A 19,979-nucleotide genomic window follows, 5' to 3' on the forward strand; every position below is an offset into this window, starting at 1 on the left:
TAGTTAGAAAAGGCTACCTACCCACGGCCGTTCGGAAAATGCATTAAGGCTGGTGTTGGCCGAATAAGAGTTTTATATAGATGTAGTTTTACTCACGAATCTGCTCGGGAAAAACTTCGCCGTAAGTATCCAAGCATGCGGTTTGCGTTGTTAGTAACATATAGTTACCATGTATGCCTCAAGAAAGATCAAAACCAATGTGGATGCCGATGTACTAGTATGAAGTCACAGGATCTAGTAGGATGCCATCAAGAAAATGCACACTGCTAAGAGTGTGGTCCCGTCGAGATATTCGCATGCTTCTACACTTCTTGATGTTGAGCAGCATCAACCATATATTGCACCTTGAGGACAAGTGGTTCTTGAAGTTCATGCAGATCAGAGGCTTGGTCGAGTTTTTTATACAGAACACAATCGTCGGCAAAACGTTTCATTGATGAAAGTGTGATAGAGTCAGGGAGGTCCTTAGTGTAAATCAGAAAGAGTAAAGGTCCGAACACCGATACTTGTGCGACCCCTGATGAGACAGGCGAAAGAGCAGCCGAACAGTCTATAGCAGTCACAAATTTGATGCGGTCCCAAAGAAAATCTCTAATCAAGTGGAATAGCTTGGTGTATAAGTCAGCCTAATTTAAGAAGAAGTAAATGATGCACAACCTCAGCGAAAGCTTTAGCGAAATCCAAGAATAGGCAATCAGTGCCAAAGCTTATGTCGGTATTTATGCAAAGATCATTAGTTGAAGATAATAGCTGCGCGTAACAGGAAAATATTTTTCTGTAACCATGCTGGCAGCTTGTGAAGAAAAAAGTTTTTTCTTGAAATTTGATTAAGTAAGAATAAATAACGTGCTCACGTAGCTTACATAGAATCCTGGTAAGCGATTTGGATGTGTATTTACGGCGAAAATGTACATTATCTGTCTTTAGGCCAAGAACCACCTTCCCTACCTTCTAATCACCAGGAATTGTGGAGCATTCTAAAGATTGATAAAAAATGCTGGGCAAGATAACATAGGAATATACTTCAACCATCTTGAATATTTTTGACGTGACTGAATCATAGCCAGGCGAAGATGAAATTTTAGCATTACTTATGAGTTTACTAATGCCTACAGAATCAATTGTTATGGAATTCATAGGTGGAAAGTTACGATCGTAAAAACATGGAAAGAAAACAGGTGTGGTTCTGCAAAAAAAAGGCACAAACGCATCGCTAAACACTGAGCCGCCTTGTGGAGGAGTGTCCAAAGAAATATCATCGCATGCCAGTTGGATAAGACGATTCTCCGAGCCAGCGACAAAATTTCTGAACTTGCACGGCCTAGTTTGCAACATTTCCTGTAAAGTAGTGTGGAAAAACAAATCCATGGCAAGGTCGATGCTCTTATCGCACTACATGTTCCATTATAATTAGGCAGCCCAATGATCGGGGTTATTGTTTCACTTGGCATGACGAAACAGACGTTTCTTTTTGTTCGAAAGCCATTTTAGAGCAGTGGTAAACGAGGGCGACCATGGGTTCCAAATTATCTTTCGCTGTGATATGAAGTGCTGGACTAAAGATTCCAGTTTATTTTTATAGAGGCAGCAGTTTTTCTCATTTGTGCGCCTAGAGAAATCGCACATAAAATTAAGGACGAACGATTGCATTTCAGCTGTTATCGAAGTTACATCTGTCCGTGCGTAATCGCGAGCCATTTTATGCTTTTTATCGGATAAGGTCCTTGTCTTGATTATAAACTGAATCAAAGAACAATCACTTATACCAGCGAGGTAAGTAAGAGAGCTAACTACCTCTGGCCTGTTCCTCAACACGAGATCAAGGATGTGTAAGTCTGATTCAGTGGTTCTATTTGCTTGAAGAACAATTTCGTTTAGAATAAAATTATTACAGAGGCTCAGAAAATTAGTCCTCCCTGAAGAAGTGTGTTTAAGAGTAGTAGCCTGACATCTCCCCCTAATGGCCGGGTAATCGAAATCGCCCAGGAGGAACAAAGGCACGCCAGGGAATGGAATGCTTGCGCGGGTAAGTGGCTCGTGTAATTAGGTAAAAAATATTATAAATGCAGTCGGAGGCCGATAGCCTGAGCAGAACAGAAATTTTCGATACCCAGCATGAACACCTACGCCAACTAATTGCAGAGGGGACCCAATAGCGACGGGTGAAGAAATAAGTGAATAACTGATCGCAACCAATAAGCCCCCTGCAGAGCGAGTGTCACGGCCTTACCTATAAACAGTGTAAGCGCTTTCGTACTCGAATATTTTGCTTTCTTCTATTTTAGCCAATAGCCACGTTTTAGTGAGGATGATGATGTCTGCTGAACAGGAATCGACGACGGTTCGCTTAATAATGATACCTCTTATATTCGTGAACAAGCTTGATATGTTGTCGGTATCATAGTGCGATATTTGGTTGGATAGGCTGGCGGTGGGCAAGTTTACTGATGTGTTAGCTGGAACATGTAATGTAAAAGCCGGTCTGGATTCACAGACCCTGTTTCTAGTGGAACAGTACTCAAAGCTTTTTCCGTTCAGAGCGAGCCTATTATGGCGAAGTGTGTAAGAGTAGCTGCTTGCTCTGCCCAATTAAATTAAGCGTTCCCGCGAATGTCGCATGGCCGTGTAGAAATCTCAACCTAATGATACGCCGGTAACCTTAAACATTGCTCTTGTGAAATCATTCTGTCTTTAATTTTGAAGATGCAAATTTCATAATATTTGGCCGCGATTTATTTTCGACGAAATTGTCGAATCTCTCTGCCCATGAAATCAGTTCCTAATCGATATTCAAGTTCAGCTGGCGCGAAAGAAAATTCCGTCCCTGCATTTCCCGCTGTGCCAACTTTTAGGTAGTGTCGGTGATTCCATAATATATTACATTTTTGCGTCTGGAACGGTCCTCAAGATCACCAAGGTGGGACTGCAGCGCGCCATGTTCTTTGCGCACTGCATCTGCAACCTTGCATGGCACGTGAGTGCTTAAGTGCCCACCTTCTCTCACTTCAACCGATGCTTAAAATGCGGCTACTCGAACGGTTAAATTAGCTGCCTTCGAAGCAAGCGCTTCTTGGTTATTTCTAAGTTGATTAAGAGCATCCATCATTTCTTTATGCAGCGAATCAATATTCGAGGGCAGAGCAACAATAGCAGAAAGCACGTCATCATTAGCTTTGAAGCTTGGATCCACTATAAGGGGCGCAGGATTGGACTGACCATCGCCACACATAATTAAGCGCTTTGTGAAAAACACACATTAAGACAAAAGTGCTCGCAAAGCTTGTGGACACGGGAGGAGCAGCAAACAAGCATTGCTCGTTCACTGAGGACGTAGTACTTCTAACTTGCGCAAGACAGATAGGTTCCTGAACGGCAAGCACATGGCTGCCACCCCCCGTGTCGGCTAAATGCGGCCAACCTTAGAGGGGTCCTGTGGCGGCACTGTCGGCAGATGGCAGATGGCATCCGCAACAATGAGGGTGCCGACGTTGCTTCGGCTTACAAGGGTACAGGAAGCCATTTGCCAAACCGGACGGTCAACTGCACAAGAAGGCAGAAAGGGCACTTCAGTGACAAGCGCAGGGCTGCCGCTCCCCAGGGTTCAGTAAAGGCAGCCAGGCTAGTCGGTAGGAGACATATAGCAGCCACAGCAAGAAGGATGAAGACGTGGCTTCAGCCTCCACGGGTAAAGGATGCCATGCACCAAGCTGGAAGGTCAACTGCACTATAAGGCAGAAAGGGCTCCTCAGTAACAAGCATAAGGCTGCCGCTCGCCTGTGACCACTAAAAGGGCAGCCAGGCAATGCCAGCCGTTTTGGGAGGTGTCGGCAGTGAGTTGATCGCGTGGTAGATGAAAGGAAAAGCGATACTACAACGCTAATGTCGATCTAGAAACACACTTTCGTTCATGTGGGAGACGGATAGCAGCCGCAGCAATGAGGCGGACGAAACGGTTTCGGCTTCAACGTGTAGAGGATGCCATGCAACAAGCTGGAAGGTCTACTGCAGAGGAAGGCCGAAAGGTCTCCTCAGCGACAAGCACATGGATGCCGCTCTCCCATGTCCACTAAAGGCGGCCAGGTAATGCCAGTCGCATTTGGAGGTGTCGGCAGTGAGTTGGTCGCGTGGTATGTGAAAAGAAAAGCGATAGTACAATGCTAATGTTGATCCAGAAACACACGTGCGAATGATGTGGGAGACAGATAGGAGCCGCAGCAATGAGTGTGCCGACGCGGCCTCGGCTTCGCAAGGCACAGGAAGCCATTTGCTAAGGTCGACGGGCAACTGCGCAGGAAGACAGGAAGGGCTCCAATAGGACAAGCACGTGGCTGCCGCTCCCCCGTGTCCACTAAAGGTAGCCAGGCAATGCCAGTCGTTTTTGGAGGTGTCGGGAATGGGTTGGTCGCTTAGTAGATGAAAGGAAGTGCGATAGTACAACGCTAATGTTGATCCAAAAACACACGCTCGTTGATGTGGGAGAGAAAGAGCAGCCACAGCAATGAAGGTGAAGCCGCCATTTTAGCTTCCCCCGGCAAAGGATGCCATGCGCCAAGCTGGAAGGCCAACTGCAGAGGAAGGCAGGAAAGGCTCCTCAGTGAGAAGCACATGGCTGCCACCCCCTTGTGTCCACTAAAGGCTGCTAGGCAATGCCCGTCGTTTTTGGAGGTATCAGTAGTGATTTGGTCACGCGGTATATGAAAGGAAAAGCGATAGTATAACACTAGTGTTTATCCAGAAACACACGTTCGTTGATGTGGGAGACACGTAGCTCCGGCAGCAATGAATCTTCAGCTTTCACGGGTGCAGGATGTCATGCGCCAAGCTGGAAGGTCAACTGCAGAGGAAGGCAGAAAGGGCTCCTCAGCGACAAGAACATGGCTGCCACTCCGCGGTGTCCACTAAAGGCGGCCAGGGAATGCCAGTCGTTCTTGGAGGTGTCTGCAGTGAGTTGGTCGCGTGATATATGAAAGGAAAAGCGATAGTACAGCGCTAATGTTGATCTAGAAACACACGTTTGTTGATGTGGCAGACAGATAGAAGCCGCAGCAAAAAGGTTGCCGAGGTGGGTTCAGCTTCCACGGGTACAGGATGACATTTGCCAAGCTGGAAGGTCATCGGCAGAGGATGGCAGAAAGGCTCCTCAGCGACAAGGTGATGGCTGCCACTCAACCGTGTCCACAAAAGGCAGCTACGCAATGCCGGTCGTTTTTGGAGGCGTCGGCAGTGAGTTGGTCGCGTGGTATAGGAAAGGAAAAGCGATAGTACAACACTAATGTTGATCCAGAAACACGTTCGTTGATGTGGGAGGCAGGTGGCAGCGGCAGCAATGAGCGTGCCGACGCGGCTTCGACTTCCAAGGGTACAGGAAGCCATTTGCAAAACTGGAAGGTGAACTGCAGAGGAAGGCAGAAAGGGTTCCTCAGCGACAAGCACATCGCTGCCGCTCCCCCGTGTCCACTAAAGGCAGCCAGGCAATGCCTGTTGTTTTTGGAGCTGTCAGCAATGGGTTGGTCGTGTGGTAGTAGAAAGGAAATGCGATAGTATAACGTTATTGTTGATCCAGAAACACACGCTCGGTAATGTAGAAGATGGATAGCTGCCACATCAATAAACGTGAAACTGCGGCTTGAGCTTCCACGGGTAAAGAAAGCCATGCGCCAAGCTGGAAGGTCAACTGCAGAGGAAAGCATGAAAGGCTCCTCAGTGACAACACATGGCTGCCGCTCCGCCGTGCCCTCTAAAGGCAGCCAGTGAATGCCAGTCATTTTTGGAGGTGTCGGCAGTGAGTTGGTCTCGTGTTAGATGAAAGGAAAAATGATAGTACAACGCTAATGTTGATCTAGAAACACACGTTGGTTGATGTGGGAGGCAGATGGCAGCCGCAGCAATGAGGATGCCGACGCGGCTGCGGCTTCCAAGGGTACAGGAAGCCATTTGCCAAACTGGACGGTCAACTGCACAAGAATGCAGAAAGGGCTCCTGAGCGACAAGCGCATAACTATCGCACTCCCGTGTCCATGAAAGGCAGCCAGGCAATGCCAGTCGTGTTTGGAGGTGTCCGCAGTGAGAAGGGCATGTCGTAGATGAAAGGAAGAGCGATAGTACAACACTAATGTTGTTCCAGAAACACACGCTCTTTGATGTGGGAGACAGATAGCAGCCGCAGCAACGAAAGTGCAGCCGCGACTTCAGATTCTACGGGTAAAGGAAGCCATGCGCCAAGCTGGAAGGTCAACTGCACATGAAGGCAGAAAGGGCTCCTCAGCGACAAGCACATCGCTGCCCCTCACCTGTGTCCACTAAAGGCAGCCAGGCAATGCCAATCGTTTTTGAAGGTGTCGGCAGTTAGTTGGTTGCGTGGTAGATACAGCCAAAAGTGATAGTACAGCGCTAATGTTGATCTGGAAGCACACGTTCGTTGATGTGGAAGACAGATAGCAGCCGCAGCAATACGGGTGAAGACGTGGCCTATGCTTCGTCGGGTAAAAGATACCATGTGCCAAACTGGAAGGTCAACTGCAGAAGAAGGCAGAACGGGCTCCTCAGCGACAAGCACGTAGCTGCCGCCGTGCTGTGCCCACTAAAGCCGGCCAGGCAAGGCCAGTTGTTTTTGGAGGTGTCGGCAGTGAGTTGGTTGCGTGGTAGATACAGCGAAAAGCGATAGTACAGCGCTAATGTTGATGTAGAAACACAGGTTCGTTGATGTGGGAGACAGATAGCAACCGCAGCAATAAGGGTGAAGACGTGACTTAAGCTCCCACGGGTAATGGGTACCATGCGCCAAGCTGGAAGGTCAACTGCACAAGAAGGCAAAAAGGGCTCCTCAGCGACAAGCACATGGTTGCCGCCACGCCGTGTACACTAAAATCGGCCAGGGAATGCCAGTCATTCGTCCTGGTGTCGGCAGTGAGTTGGTCGCGTGATATATGAATGAAATAGCGATGCTACAACGCTAATGTTTGATGTATTGACGCCTGGCTATCAACTGCGCCGCCACTGAATCTTCACGCGTGTTAGAGAGAAGAGCGCTTGGCCCTTCTGCCGTCATTCCTTGCCCGAACCTCGAGCAACGCTGTCCACCGTCAGCGACATCGTCATCTGCGATAACGGACCGTTTAAAAGCACGCACCGCTTGCTAACACGCTAGTGGGCGTGGAGGCACAAGTTGAATGAAGGACTCACAGCGCATCTTTTTTGTTGTGCAGGTTGGTGATACCCTTCTCCTGCCTTGTAAATGTTACAAGATAGACGACCAATTTGCGGTTGTGCTTCCGTGCCCAGAAGCATTGTTGAAACCCTTCTGTTCTTTGCTGCTTTTGCTTTGTGGCGACATTGAAGAAAATCCGGGGCCTGACAAGGCCATGGCGGAACTAATTCAGACGGTCAAAGAGACAAATGAGCGCTGTATTCGGATCGAACCTAACCAATCCAGTATGTCGCAGGCAATGGCAGATCCTAAGATTTCCCACGAGAAGGTTTCTGCTATTGTAACCGATATTACCGTGCGGTTGCAAACTGTAGAAAATAGGATTAACGATCTTCCAAATCTGCAGCAAGGACTATCTAAGGCACGTCAAGCGCTAAACCGCATGGAACAAGAGGCGGCTGAGCTACGAACCCGCTTTGACGAAGCCGAAGATAGGTCTCGTCTGGACAACCTGCTGTTTCACGGCATATCGGACACTTCAGATGAGAACGCCCGCCAGTCTGAAGAAAAAGTTATCGCTATGGCCCATGACAGGCTGGACATTCACATATCATCTAAAGACAGCACGTGCGTACAGAATAGGCAGATATGTACCAGGCAAATTTCGGCCACTCTTTGTTAAAATTTCTTGCTTCAACTCAGAACTCTTACTATGTGGTTTGCCTTGCAGCGTACCGGCATCAGCATTACTGAAGATTTCTCCGCACCAACTCGCCATGCTCGTAATAAACTGGTGGAATTCGGCCTTGGTCTCAAAACGCCTTTCAAGCTGCGGTACAAATGGCTATATGCAAACAGATAGTGTTACATTTATGATGCTTCCGAGAATCCTGTCTGCGGAACGCCTTCCTGTCACTCCGACAACACTTCGCCAAGTACTGATGCCATTTCCCCGAGGGTGATCCGCTCAGGCCGTGCCTACTCTGCCGCTAGCTAGGACAGTGCGAGGGGTGGTGGCAACCCGTCAGTGCTTTCCGTGCTTTCTACAAATATTCGCAGTCTTTTCCGGAAAAGAGACAATCTAAGCGCCTTAATTAATGATACAGATGCTGATATAATATTGCTGGCTGAAACTTGGCTATCTGACAAAATTTCAACAGGAGAACTTCTTCAGTGTGAGAAAAGATTCATCGTATATCGTCGTGGCCGCGCTGAGAGAACGGGTGGCGGTGTCCTTATTGCCGTAAATGAATGCTTTGAATGCACTCTTTTGAACATTCCATGTAATTTAGAAATAGTGTGGTGTTGCATAACAATTGCTTTTAGAAAAATGGTTTTGGAATTTGTTACCGCCCGCCTAACTCCAACAGCTCTTTTTGCGAGGCACTTCATGATTGCCTAAGCCATATTTCAGCCAGATTCCCCTGAACACCAGTTTTTCTTCTAGGTACTTTTAATTTTCCATCAATCCAATCGTCTCATTTATGTCCGCTTGCGGAACCTGCTTCCGCCGAAACTAGCAACTTCCTAGCCACATGCTTGGATTTCAGCCTATCGCAACTAGTCCGCCTTCATACACGTGTTACTTCTACAACATCATCCTTACTAAATGTGATACTAACGTCATCACCTGAAATTGTATCAACAATAACTCACCTGCCAGGGCTCAGTGATCACGACGTGATACATTTTTCTATCTCTGTACCAAATGCTAAAAGGAACAAGTGCTTTACACTTATCTGAGATTATAATAAAGCTAACTTTGACGCTATCAACACCGATCTTTATTCCTTCCTCGACAGTTTTTATATATCTTACACTGACGAATCAGTCGGAGAATTTTGGGCATCATTTAAAGGTAAAGCAATGCATCTGATAAACAAATACATTCCCTTAAAAAAGGTTTATCAATCATCTAACGCGCCGTGCTACACCAGACACTTTAACCGACTATCCAACAAAAAAGCCAGACTTTTCCGTGCTGCAAAACAATCGTCAACTACTGACAAGTGGTCCGCCTATGACAAAGCATCAAAAGTCTACTCCAATGCTTTAAAAGAAACTAAATTTAATTTCTATAACACCACGCTTCCATCGTTACTCAGAACGAATCCGAGACGCTTTTCCAACGTCGTGAAAAACCGCGATAATCAAGTTACAACTCTTACTAGTGAATTAGGTGAGATAATCCCAAGCCGTAATTGCGCGTCTACCCTTAACATCGCTTTCACCCATATATTTTGCCCCACTCACTCTGGCAGCTCTCCACCATTCATAGCACCTAGTTTCTTTCCAAGGAACCGATTTTACTCGACTCATCTGGTATCTGCTCTATTATTAACAATCTAAACAGATCTTCTTCGTGCGGTATTCATAGCATTCCGTCCAAATTCTTGCAAGGTACTACCGAATGTAGTTGCATTATATTATACTTGATTTTTACAACATCTCTGAACAATAGCTTCTTGCCCAGAGACCGGAAAAAAGTAAAAGTGATTCCACTTCACAAGTCAGGCGACATGCATAACCCGTACAACTACAGACCTATATCTTCGACATCAGTACCATGTAAAATATTTGAACACATAATTTTCTCTCATCTCGTCACCTTTTTGGAATCAAACCGGTTTTTTATAGCAGTCAACATGGGTTTCGTAAGTCCTTCTCTTGCAAAACGCAGTTATTAACATTTTGTTGCGATTTCCATACTTTTCTAGACGCTGGCTTTATAGTAGACTGTATATTTTTGGATTCTGCAAAAGCCTTTGACAGAGTTAACCACCACTCACTCCTACTAAAACTCGGCCAGCGAAATATTGATCCCCTGGTCTTCAGCTGGATTCGAGAGTTTCTTTCTAACCATACACAATATGTAAGCATTAATGATTCTCCTGAAGTCCGGGTTGGTTCAGGGGTACCTCAAGGCTCTGTTTTAGCAACATTACTTTTCTTAATTTATATCAGTGACCTTCCTAACCAAATTGCAAGTTCCATTTGTCTATTTGCTGGCGACTGTGTTATATGCTACAAGATTGAAAGCCCTAACGATACTTTAACACTCCAGGATGATCTCAGTAACACTGCAGCGTGGTGCAAGCTTTGGCTAATGGAACTAAACACTTCTAAATGCAAAACAATAAAAATTTCACGTAACCAGTCAGCTTTCGCCGCCTACATACTTAATGACACGCCGCTTGACCCAGTACTTTTTTACAAATATCTCGGCGTGCATATTGCTAACAATCTTTCAAGGAAAAGACACATTGAATACATCACGTCCAAAGCTAACCGCATGGTAGGCTATCTCAGACGTAACTTTTCTTTAACTCCACCGAAACTGAAACAACAACTCGACGTCACTGATGTCAGACCTAACCTCGAATACGCATGCTCGATATGGGACCCTGGGCATGCTACTCTAATAAATATCCTTGAAAGTGTGCAAAATCAATCGGTCCGTTTCATTCTTAAATATTATTACCATACTTTTAGCATTACTAAAATGAAACTTGCTCTTGGCATTCCTCTTCTCTCTTCCCGAAGAAAATTATTTCGTCTCTCCCTCTTTCATAAAATCTACTATCATAACCACAAGCTCAAGTCCCGGTACATTACACCAGCACCTTATGTCTCCGCACGTATCGATCATCGCTTCAAAGTTCATGTACCTGCGCAGCGCACACTTACCTACTCATGCTCGATCTTCGCGAGAACATGTCTTGAGCGGAACCACGTGCCTGCGTCACTAGTCGCTATCACTGATGCCGTCCGTTTTCGGAGAGCACTTTCAAACGAATTATAAGCCTACTTCAAAACTGCGTCACTACCACGTTGTCACCTATCGCTATTGTTTTCTTACATTGCTATTATTCCGGTTTTTCCTTTTTCTATTCATGTTACTTGATTTTTAAGTGTTTATTTTTGCCGTGTTACTTTTGTGTTCATTTGTTTGTTGCTAAATCTTGTTAGCGGTATAACTGTTCTTCACTGCTCCTTGTATTTTATGTACTGTTATACTAAGCCCCCCCCCCCCCTCTATAATGCTTCGTGTAAGCCCTGAGGGTATTAACAAATAAATAAATAAACAAATAAAGTAAAAAAATAAATGAAATATGTTATCCACAAACGCACGTTCCTTCATGTGGGAGGCAGATCGCAGCCGCAGCAATAAGGGTGCCGAGGCGGCTTAACCTACCACGGGTACAGAATGCCATGGGCCAAGCAGGAAGGTCAACTGCAGAGGAAGGCAGAAAGGGCTCCTCAGCGAAAAGAACATGGCCGCCGCGCCGTGTCCACTAAAGTCGGCCAGGCAATGCCACTGGTTCATCGTGGTGCCGGCAGTGAGTTTGTCGCATGATATATGAACGACATAGCGATAGTACAACGCTAATGTTGATCCAGAAACGCACGTTCCTTCATGTGGGAAACAGATAGCAGCCACAGCAATAAGGATGCCGAGGCGGCTCCAGCTTCCACGGGAACAGGATGCCACGGGCCAGGCTGGAAGGTCAACTGCAGAGGAAGGCAAAAAGGGCTCCTCAGCGACAAGAACATGGCTGCCGCTCAGTCGTGTCCACTAAAGGCGCCCAGGCAATGCCAGTCGTTCTTGAAGGTGTCTGCAGTGAGTTGGTCGCGTGATATATGAAAGGAAAAGCGAGAGTACAATGCTAATGTTGACCAAGAAACACACGTTTGTTGATGTGGGAGAGAAATAGCAGCCACATCAATAAAGGTGAAGCCGCCGCTTCAGCTTCTCCGGGTAAAGGATGCCATGCACCAGGCTGGAAGGTCCACTGCAGAAGAAGGCCGAAATGGCCCCTCAGCTATAAACATATGTCTGCCCTCCCCCGTGTGCACTAACGGCGGCAAGGCAATGCCAGACGTTTTTGGAGGTGTCGTCAGTGAGTTGGTAGCGTGGTAGATGAAAGAAAAAGCGATAGTACAATGATAATATTGATCCAGAAACACAAGTTCGTTGACGTGTGGGACAGATAGCAGCCGCAGCAATGAAGGTGAAGACGCGGCTCAGTTTCCACAGGAATAAGATGCCATACGCCAAGCTGGAATGGCAACAGCATAACAACACAGAAAGGGCTCCTCAGCGACAAACACATGGTTGCACTCCCCCGTGTCCGCTAAAGGCGGCCAGGCGATGCCAGTCGTATTCGCAGGTGTTACCAGTGAGTTGGTCGCGTGGTATATGAAGAGAAAAGCGATAGTACAACATTATTGTTGATCCAAAAACACACGTTCGTTGATGTGGGGAACAGATAGCAGCCGCTGTAATGAGGGTGAAGGCGCGGCTTCGGCTTCCAATGGTACAGGAAGCCATTCGCCAAGCTGGATGGTCAACTGAACAAGAAGGCAGAAAGGGCTCCTCAGCGACAGGCACATGGCTGCCGCTCCCCCCTCTCCACTAAAGGCGGGCAGGCAATGCCAGTCGTTCTTCGTTGTGTCAGCAGTGTGTTGGGCGCGTGATATATGAAACGAATAGCGATAGTACAACGCTAATGATGATCCAGAAAGACACGTTCCTTCATGTGGGAGACAGATTCCAGCCGCAAAAATAAGGGTGCCGAAGCGGCTTCAGCTTCCACGGGTACAGAATGACATTTGCCAAGCTGGAAGGTCAACGGCAGAGGAAGGCAGAAAGGCTGCTTAGCGACAAGGACATGGCTGCCACTCCCCCGTGTCCACTAAAGGCAGCTAGGCAATGCCAGTCGTTCCTGGAGGTGTCGGCAGTGAGTTGGTCGCGTGGTCGATGAAAGGAAAAGCGATAGTACAACGCTAATGTTGGTCCAGAAACAGAAGTTCGTTGATGTGTGAGACAGATAGCAGCCGCAGCAATGAGTGTGAAGACACGGCTTCAGATTCCACGGGTACAGGACGCCATCTGCCAAGCTTGACCATCAACTGCGCAAGAAGGCAAAAAGGGCTCTTCAGTCACAAGCACATGGCTGCCACTCCCCCGTGTCCACAAAGGGCAGCCAGGCAATGCCAGTCGTCGTTGGAGGTGTCGGCAGTGGGTTGGTCGCGTGGTAGAGGAAAGGAAATGTTATAGTACAATGCTGGTACCGAGGACTGCTGACTGAAGGAATAAAGACACTTTGGTTGTTAGTCAGCGCTGTTGTCTGTGTCCCTTCGCTCGTCCCGTCGTTTAGCGCTGTTTTCATTGCTCGTAATCATGAACCAACCAGCCCAAATGCGTGCTCTTTCCCAGATCACCTACAGATAAGGCGGCACACCGAAGAAGCTCTAAATGTCTTTGCCACAAAGCGGACAATTTTCCTCACCAATACGTGATACACAGCGAGAGAACACAGAAGGCAGTGAGAGTCATCTCACCATTTCTTGTTTTCAAATGTATCACAGAAGCTACAGGTCCAGGTTACAAGGCTACGAAGTTGGCCAGTGGCGACGTCCTCTTGGATTTCCGCGACAAAAAAAAAACAGCAACAACATAAGAGGCTCTATAATGTTGAGTCTTTTGGAGAATTCTGATTTACACTCACTCTCCAGCGTTAAACAAGCATCATACGAGACGCCATCTCAGACGGCAACTTGATGGAGCTCTCCTAGGGACAGCTTTCAGAAAGATGGAAAACACAAAACATCGTTAACGTAAAACGAAGTAAGATGAGGCGCGATCGAAAAGGAAATTCATGCGAAACATCCAATTCTTGCCTTTGGACCAGGTATGCCACCAGAAAAACATCCAGGTTAAATAGGTAAACATTTGTGTCAGGTTCATACGTGCCTTAAAATGCTTTAAGAGCCAAAGCTTTGGTTGTAGTTCCCCCAGCTATAGTGGACGAGTTACCTGAGCATCTAAATATGCTGCGCACATGAGCACTCATCTCAAATTTGCGAGAATCATCTACTCTGTTTGAACTGTGATCGAGAGCATGCCGCATACTCGCCACCGTGCCCTACATTTTAAAAAATTGCTGAACTCAAAGTGAAGGGCACAACACACCGTTTAAAGAGGCATTAAGGAGGGTGTCCTAGCTGCCCATCAATATCTTTGTCAAAGTAATGCCTGAAAGAGCACCGTAGGGAAGGCTTCCAGCGGCTGACTGGGGCGCTCGCAACGAGCTGGCGGCAATGCCAACCGGCACTTCAGTAGCGGCTCCGCCACCCTAGAAAGGCCCAACAACCTCCGGGCTGGTGGCCTCCATAGTTTCGTTTCTCAAGACGAGGCCTCCCCTGCGAACAGACCACTCGCAAGAGATGTAGCTCCGCGCCCCGCAAGAAGCGACGGTGATAACTCTGAGCCAGCCGGTGCAACCAGCGCATAACGAGCAGTGCGATTCTCTCGACTACTGCAGAAACGGGCCGTGCTTCACGGCGCCCAAGAATGATGCTCTGATCTGATCGCTACTTTCCTAAACACACAGCGCAGCACGCTTACAAAACGTATCAACATGTTCTGCCGTCGAATATGAGGGGTCTTCTCCAAAAACTAGATGACTTTACAACTCTTACAGAAACTTAAACCAAAGGTGCTGTGTGTTGAGGAAACACGTTTAAAACCTACACAAATTTGCTCCGGCCATATGCCATTTTCTTTTCGCAATGACCATAATGAGGTGAACCCCTCATACGGCGGTGTAGCCATAGTCGTCGACAAGAGTGTTCCTTGCCAACACTTACCCCTTCGGACATCCCCCGAGGCAGTTGCAGTGAGAGCGATTCTTCTTAATATATGCGCCTGCTGTTAATGTTGCACCTGCTACATTTACATGCCTCCAAACTATCACCTAAGTAAAACAGTGTTCTGTGGCCTTATTAACCAGATTCCTATACCATTTCTTCTGTTCGTAAACAAAGCGTTCATAACCATCTGGGACTGGGAGACCTCCTGACTGATAAGAGTAGTCGACTGATAGAATCCTTTCTTGTGGCAGCTGGTGTGTGCCTATTTAATAGCAAGGAGCGAAGTTAGTACATTATTGCAAATATTTCATATTACAAGGAAGATAATGAACTTGAGGGCAGAGTCAGCAGCATCGACAGTATCAAGCCCGTGGCAGAGGCTCGAGCTAGGGGACTGTACTCGGTGCATCCTAGAACCGGCTGTCGTTACGAACCTCAATAAATCTTCTTTATAAGCGGTGGAAGTACGGGGTAACGTTCCAATCTACCATCCTGGAACTCCGTTCTCCGACGCTACCATCTGTCATGCCGGACACCGACCAGCACTCTTCCATCACCACCTGTCCCTTGCGCTGGCACCATTCACCAGCGGGAGCCTCACATACGTAGTCGCATACGTCGTCGCATACGCGAGACGCACGTTAACCAAGGCGGAAACCAATTACAGCGTAGTAGACAAGGAGTGTTTGGTCATGGTCTGGGCGCTTGGCAAGTTTCGCGCGTATTTATGCGGCCGATCTTTTGACGTAGTGACCGACCACCACGCATTATGTTTGATGTCAACAGTAAAAGCCCCATCGGGCTATTTTGCCCGCTGGGCATTGCGAATTCAAGAATATGACATCCACGTGGTTTACCATTGCGGGCTAAAGCACTCCGACGCTGACGCGCTATTCCGATCACCGCTTCCCCTTGAAAGCCAGTCACGACTCCTCCTGCGAGTGCACAATTTCCTCTCTGGACTTTGACACTACCGCTGCTGCACAGCGCAATAATCGTTGGGCTGCATCTCTGTTTGACCGTCTCTGGAATACGTCGAAAGTTCCAGCCTCACGAACGTTTCGGCGCCAAGTTCTTCATTTTACAATTCGAGACAAGCTACTGTATCGACGCCACTGTGCCCCAGAGGGACGTACCTGGTTACTCGTCCTTCCGAGAACCTTGCGATTGGAGCTCTGCTCCTCGTTCCACGTCGACACTCCGTGTGGCCATGCACGAGTCTTCGAAACCTACGAAAGACTTTACACAGTTATTACTGGTGGGGAATGTAAATTACGTTCGAAACTTCATCCGCTCTTGTCCCGAGTGCCAACAGCGCAAAGTGCCACCGCACAATTCCTCCTGCTGAACCCCAGCCTTTAGAAGCCTATCCCGAGCCTTTGGTCGCATGGGCATAGTTTTCTACGGGCCACTTCAATTGACGCCTATCGGCAACAGGTGGATAATTGTTGCGGTAGACAACTTAACACGTTTTGCGCACAGTGCTACTCTACGAAACGCTACAGTGCAGGAGGTCGCTAATTTCTAACTATGCCGTTTTTTCCATCGTCATGGAGGTCCACGTGAACTTTTAAGCGACAGAGGCTGCGGCTTCTTATCTGAAGTCATCGAACAACTGCTTGCTTAATAAGCTATTGTTCGTCGTAAATACACTGCTTATCACCCACAGACTAACGGTACCACTGAATGCTTTAATCGAACTATTGGTGACATGCTCGCCCTGCAAGTCTCACCTGATCACTCCTTTTGGGACCTGGTCCTTCCGTTTGTCACCTACGCCCACAACACCGCGACTAAGGCCACTACCGGATTCTCGCCCTTTTACCTTCTTTATGGACGTCATCCCTCGCACACAATCGATGCCATTCTGCCCTACCGGCCGGACGCATCCGAATGCCTGCCGATCTCGGAAGCCGGCAGACACGCCGAAGAACCTCACCAGCTGGCCCCCCGATTCACCTCGGACGACCAAACCATCACAAAGCCGTTCACGACGCCCACAACTAGACCGCCACTTCTCTCCCCGGCACCCTTGTCCGGTTGTTAGTGCCACACCGCACGCCTGGGCTCGCTTCAAAATTCCTTCCGAAGTACGACGCGCCATACAGCGTTCTGGAGATACCATCACCCGTTAATTACCTGGCTGAGCCACTACCGCCGCCGTCAGACGTGCGACGTCATAACGGCGAAGTCATTCACGTTCAGCGTCTCAAGCCTTACCCCCATTGTACCGTCCTTCCAGAAAACGAAGACGCAAGGCGGGCTCCTTTATTTCTCCTGGGCAATCGTAAGGAAGGTAACGAACGTGAGTGCAGTCAGCAGCTTCGGCAGCATCAAGCGCGTGGCAGAGGCTCAAGCTAGGGGACCGTCCTCGGTGCATCCTAGAAGCGGCTGGTGTTACGAATCTCAATAAATCTCCTTTATATTTCACCATAGATTCAGCACTTGGATTTAACACGCTTTTTTGTCGCTTAGTATTTGATGCGAAATCCTCTGTGGAGTAACCATGCCCCGGTGAATTTGGACTTACTAGCACAACACAAGGCTCCTCCGCATGTGCATCGATGTACTCTTGACTTGACTGCGTGGCTGCGACTGCTTGGCTGCTGATTGGAAGCGTTTAAAAGAATCAAGTTATTTCTGACAAGATTTCGCGCAATTTCGGCATAGATGCCGCAGCAGCAAATATTACTGCTTTTATTATTCAGGCTGCAGAAAAGTTAATCCCCAGAACAAATGGCCATTCTTGTAGGAGACGTGTTCCTTGGTGGATTGAAGACAGCGCAAATGTGCAAATGAAACAAAATATGCTTCTGCAACACTGCGTTGATATCCAGTGGCAGAAAATCTCATTGCATTTAAGCATATGAAGCCACAAGGACAGCGCACCGCGGCAAGCTAGGAGAGCAAGGTGTGAATTTTTTTTTTCACAGGCATCAATTCCCACAAACAGGAGGCTAAAGCACGAAATGGGCTCGGGAGGCTAAAAGGGCAGCGTACTCGTACGTTGCCCTGGTGAAAGACTAGGGGAACACCCTAGAAGTCTAAGCTGACGCACCTGGGGAATAATTAGAACATGTGCCGAGCTCCATCAGTTATTCCGAATCATTCCTTAAATGCAAAGAAACAGAAGAAAATGAGGCACTTTACCGCAGGAGCCGACGAAGCGAACCATAAAACTATTCCTACGGCATCGTTGAAATAAGAGCTGCTTTGATCGCATGCAAAAGCTCTGGCCCGGGAAGCTACAGGATCATGTACGGCAGGCTCAAGTACTTGCACACTCATACACAAATGACATGGCTCGCACTTATTGAGACAATTTGTTCGGCCGGATATCTCCCAGCTAAGCGGAAGGACGCTATCATTCTCTCACTTTTGAAGCAGCGCAAGCACCCAACCTCGGTAACAAATTATTGGCGAATAGCACTGAACAGTTGCCTATGTAAGCTATTGGAAAAGATGATGAAGCGCCATATGTTACATTTTCTTGGATATAAGAAGTTTTGAGACCCACATCAATGTGTTTTGCGGGAAAGGCAATGGAGAACCGACTACCTCGTACTCATCGAGGCTAACATTCTTGAAACATTTGCGCATAAACAGTACTTTTTCTCGTTTTTTTTGTACCTGCAAAGAATAGGACGCCACGTGGCGCTGCGAAACTTTACGGCATCTGTCAGGAATGTGCATGCTAAACATTATTGAAGGCTACATAATACACAATAGATTCCTTGTTCGAAATGGTAATGCTTTATGCGAGAAATTGGGGCACTTTAGTTCTACTAGTTATTAGTTCTACCCTTGTTATTAAAAAAAATATTCCCTTTACATTCATTTATTTGCCTTCATTTATTTGCGTTCGTTTATTTGCGTTCAGACTTATGTGACAGTTTCGTCGAAGTTTTTCGTTCACACAAAGCCGAATCTTCACGCATGGTGATCGTTAAGCAACAAAATTTAGACAACAAGTGGATGTTGCCCGTAATAGTAGAAGCCATTAAAGAGAAAGATCTGCTCTGGGCTCGATCGAGACATGCTCCAAACTGTTCTGAACTACAACTGCAGTTTAAACATGCACAAAATAGAGTTAATGCCATGATCCATCTGGCCAAGCGCAACCACTTTAGGTCTCAGTTTAACGACGCTCGTTTTAACAGCAAGAAAACATGGTTATTGGTAAATAACCTGAAACGAGTGAGCGCTGCTATTTATAATGATACATATTTCATATCTCATTTCCATAAAGATGGAACGAGCATTGCGAATGACTTTAGCAAACTATTTTCTCTGGTTTCTGGTGCATCTCGTACCCCGACTAACAACTGTCCTATGCCTCCCAGTGTGATGGAATCTGCTTTCCTTCCTGACATTACAGAAAGTGATTTAAGATGTATACTTTTCAGTCTTAAACGTAGGAAATCTTGTGGCCATGACGGCCTAACTGTTTCTGAATTGTGCAGGAATTTTGAACCCACTAAAGGTGTCTTACTAGTTATCCCTAATAGTATCATTTCCAGGGGTATAATACCGACCTGAACGAAAACTTCTAAAGATATTCCTTTGTATGAGGGTGGCTCCAAAAACATTATGAGTAATTACCGCCCTATCTCTATTCTGCCATGCATTGGCCAAATATTTGAAAAGCATGTATTACTTACCATGACGTATTGTTTTAATACGCACAATGTTCTATAACCTTGTCAGTATGGCTTCATACCAGGAAAAGTAACAACAGATCTTGAAGAATCCTCTGACATACTAAAGTCAGCTTTTGATAAGAATGAAGTCGTATGCTCTCTTATTCTTGACGTAAGCCAGGCCTTCGATAGCATCTGCCACGTTCTTCTGCTTGATAAACTTTCTGCATTGGGATTTCGAGGTTCGTTTGTACATTTACTTAGACAGAAGTCTAAGGAGCACCTTTGACTTCTGTCAAGCACAGGACCAGGCAGGATTCCGTAAAGGCTACTCAACAATAGATCATATTCACACTATCAATCAGGTGATAGAGAAATGTGCAGAATATAACCAACCCTTATAAATAGCTTTCATTGATTACGAGAAAGCGTTTGATTCTGTCGAAACCTCAGCAGTCATGGAGGCATTACGGAATCAGGGTGTAGACGAGCCGTATGTAAAAATACTGAAAGATATCTATAGCGGCTCCACAGCC

At 46.9% G+C, this 19,979-nt stretch overlaps 1 protein-coding gene across 1 annotated transcript in view; it reads right to left on the reverse strand.

The window, feature by feature from the left end:
• Nucleotides 1–19,979, reverse strand: part of LOC139047299 (uncharacterized) — a 1,527,628-nt gene that overhangs the window by 376,394 nt on the left and 1,131,255 nt on the right. Inside the window, exon 20 of the mRNA XM_070521114.1 lies at nucleotides 15,940–16,032. Within this exon, the coding sequence (XP_070377215.1) occupies nucleotides 15,940–16,032 (93 nt within the window). The remainder of the gene's footprint in view (nucleotides 1–15,939; nucleotides 16,033–19,979) is intronic.

Source organism: Dermacentor albipictus, chromosome 7 (genome assembly GCF_038994185.2).
Source record: "Dermacentor albipictus isolate Rhodes 1998 colony chromosome 7, USDA_Dalb.pri_finalv2, whole genome shotgun sequence".
NCBI classification, from domain to species: Eukaryota; Metazoa; Arthropoda; class Arachnida; order Ixodida; family Ixodidae; genus Dermacentor; species Dermacentor albipictus.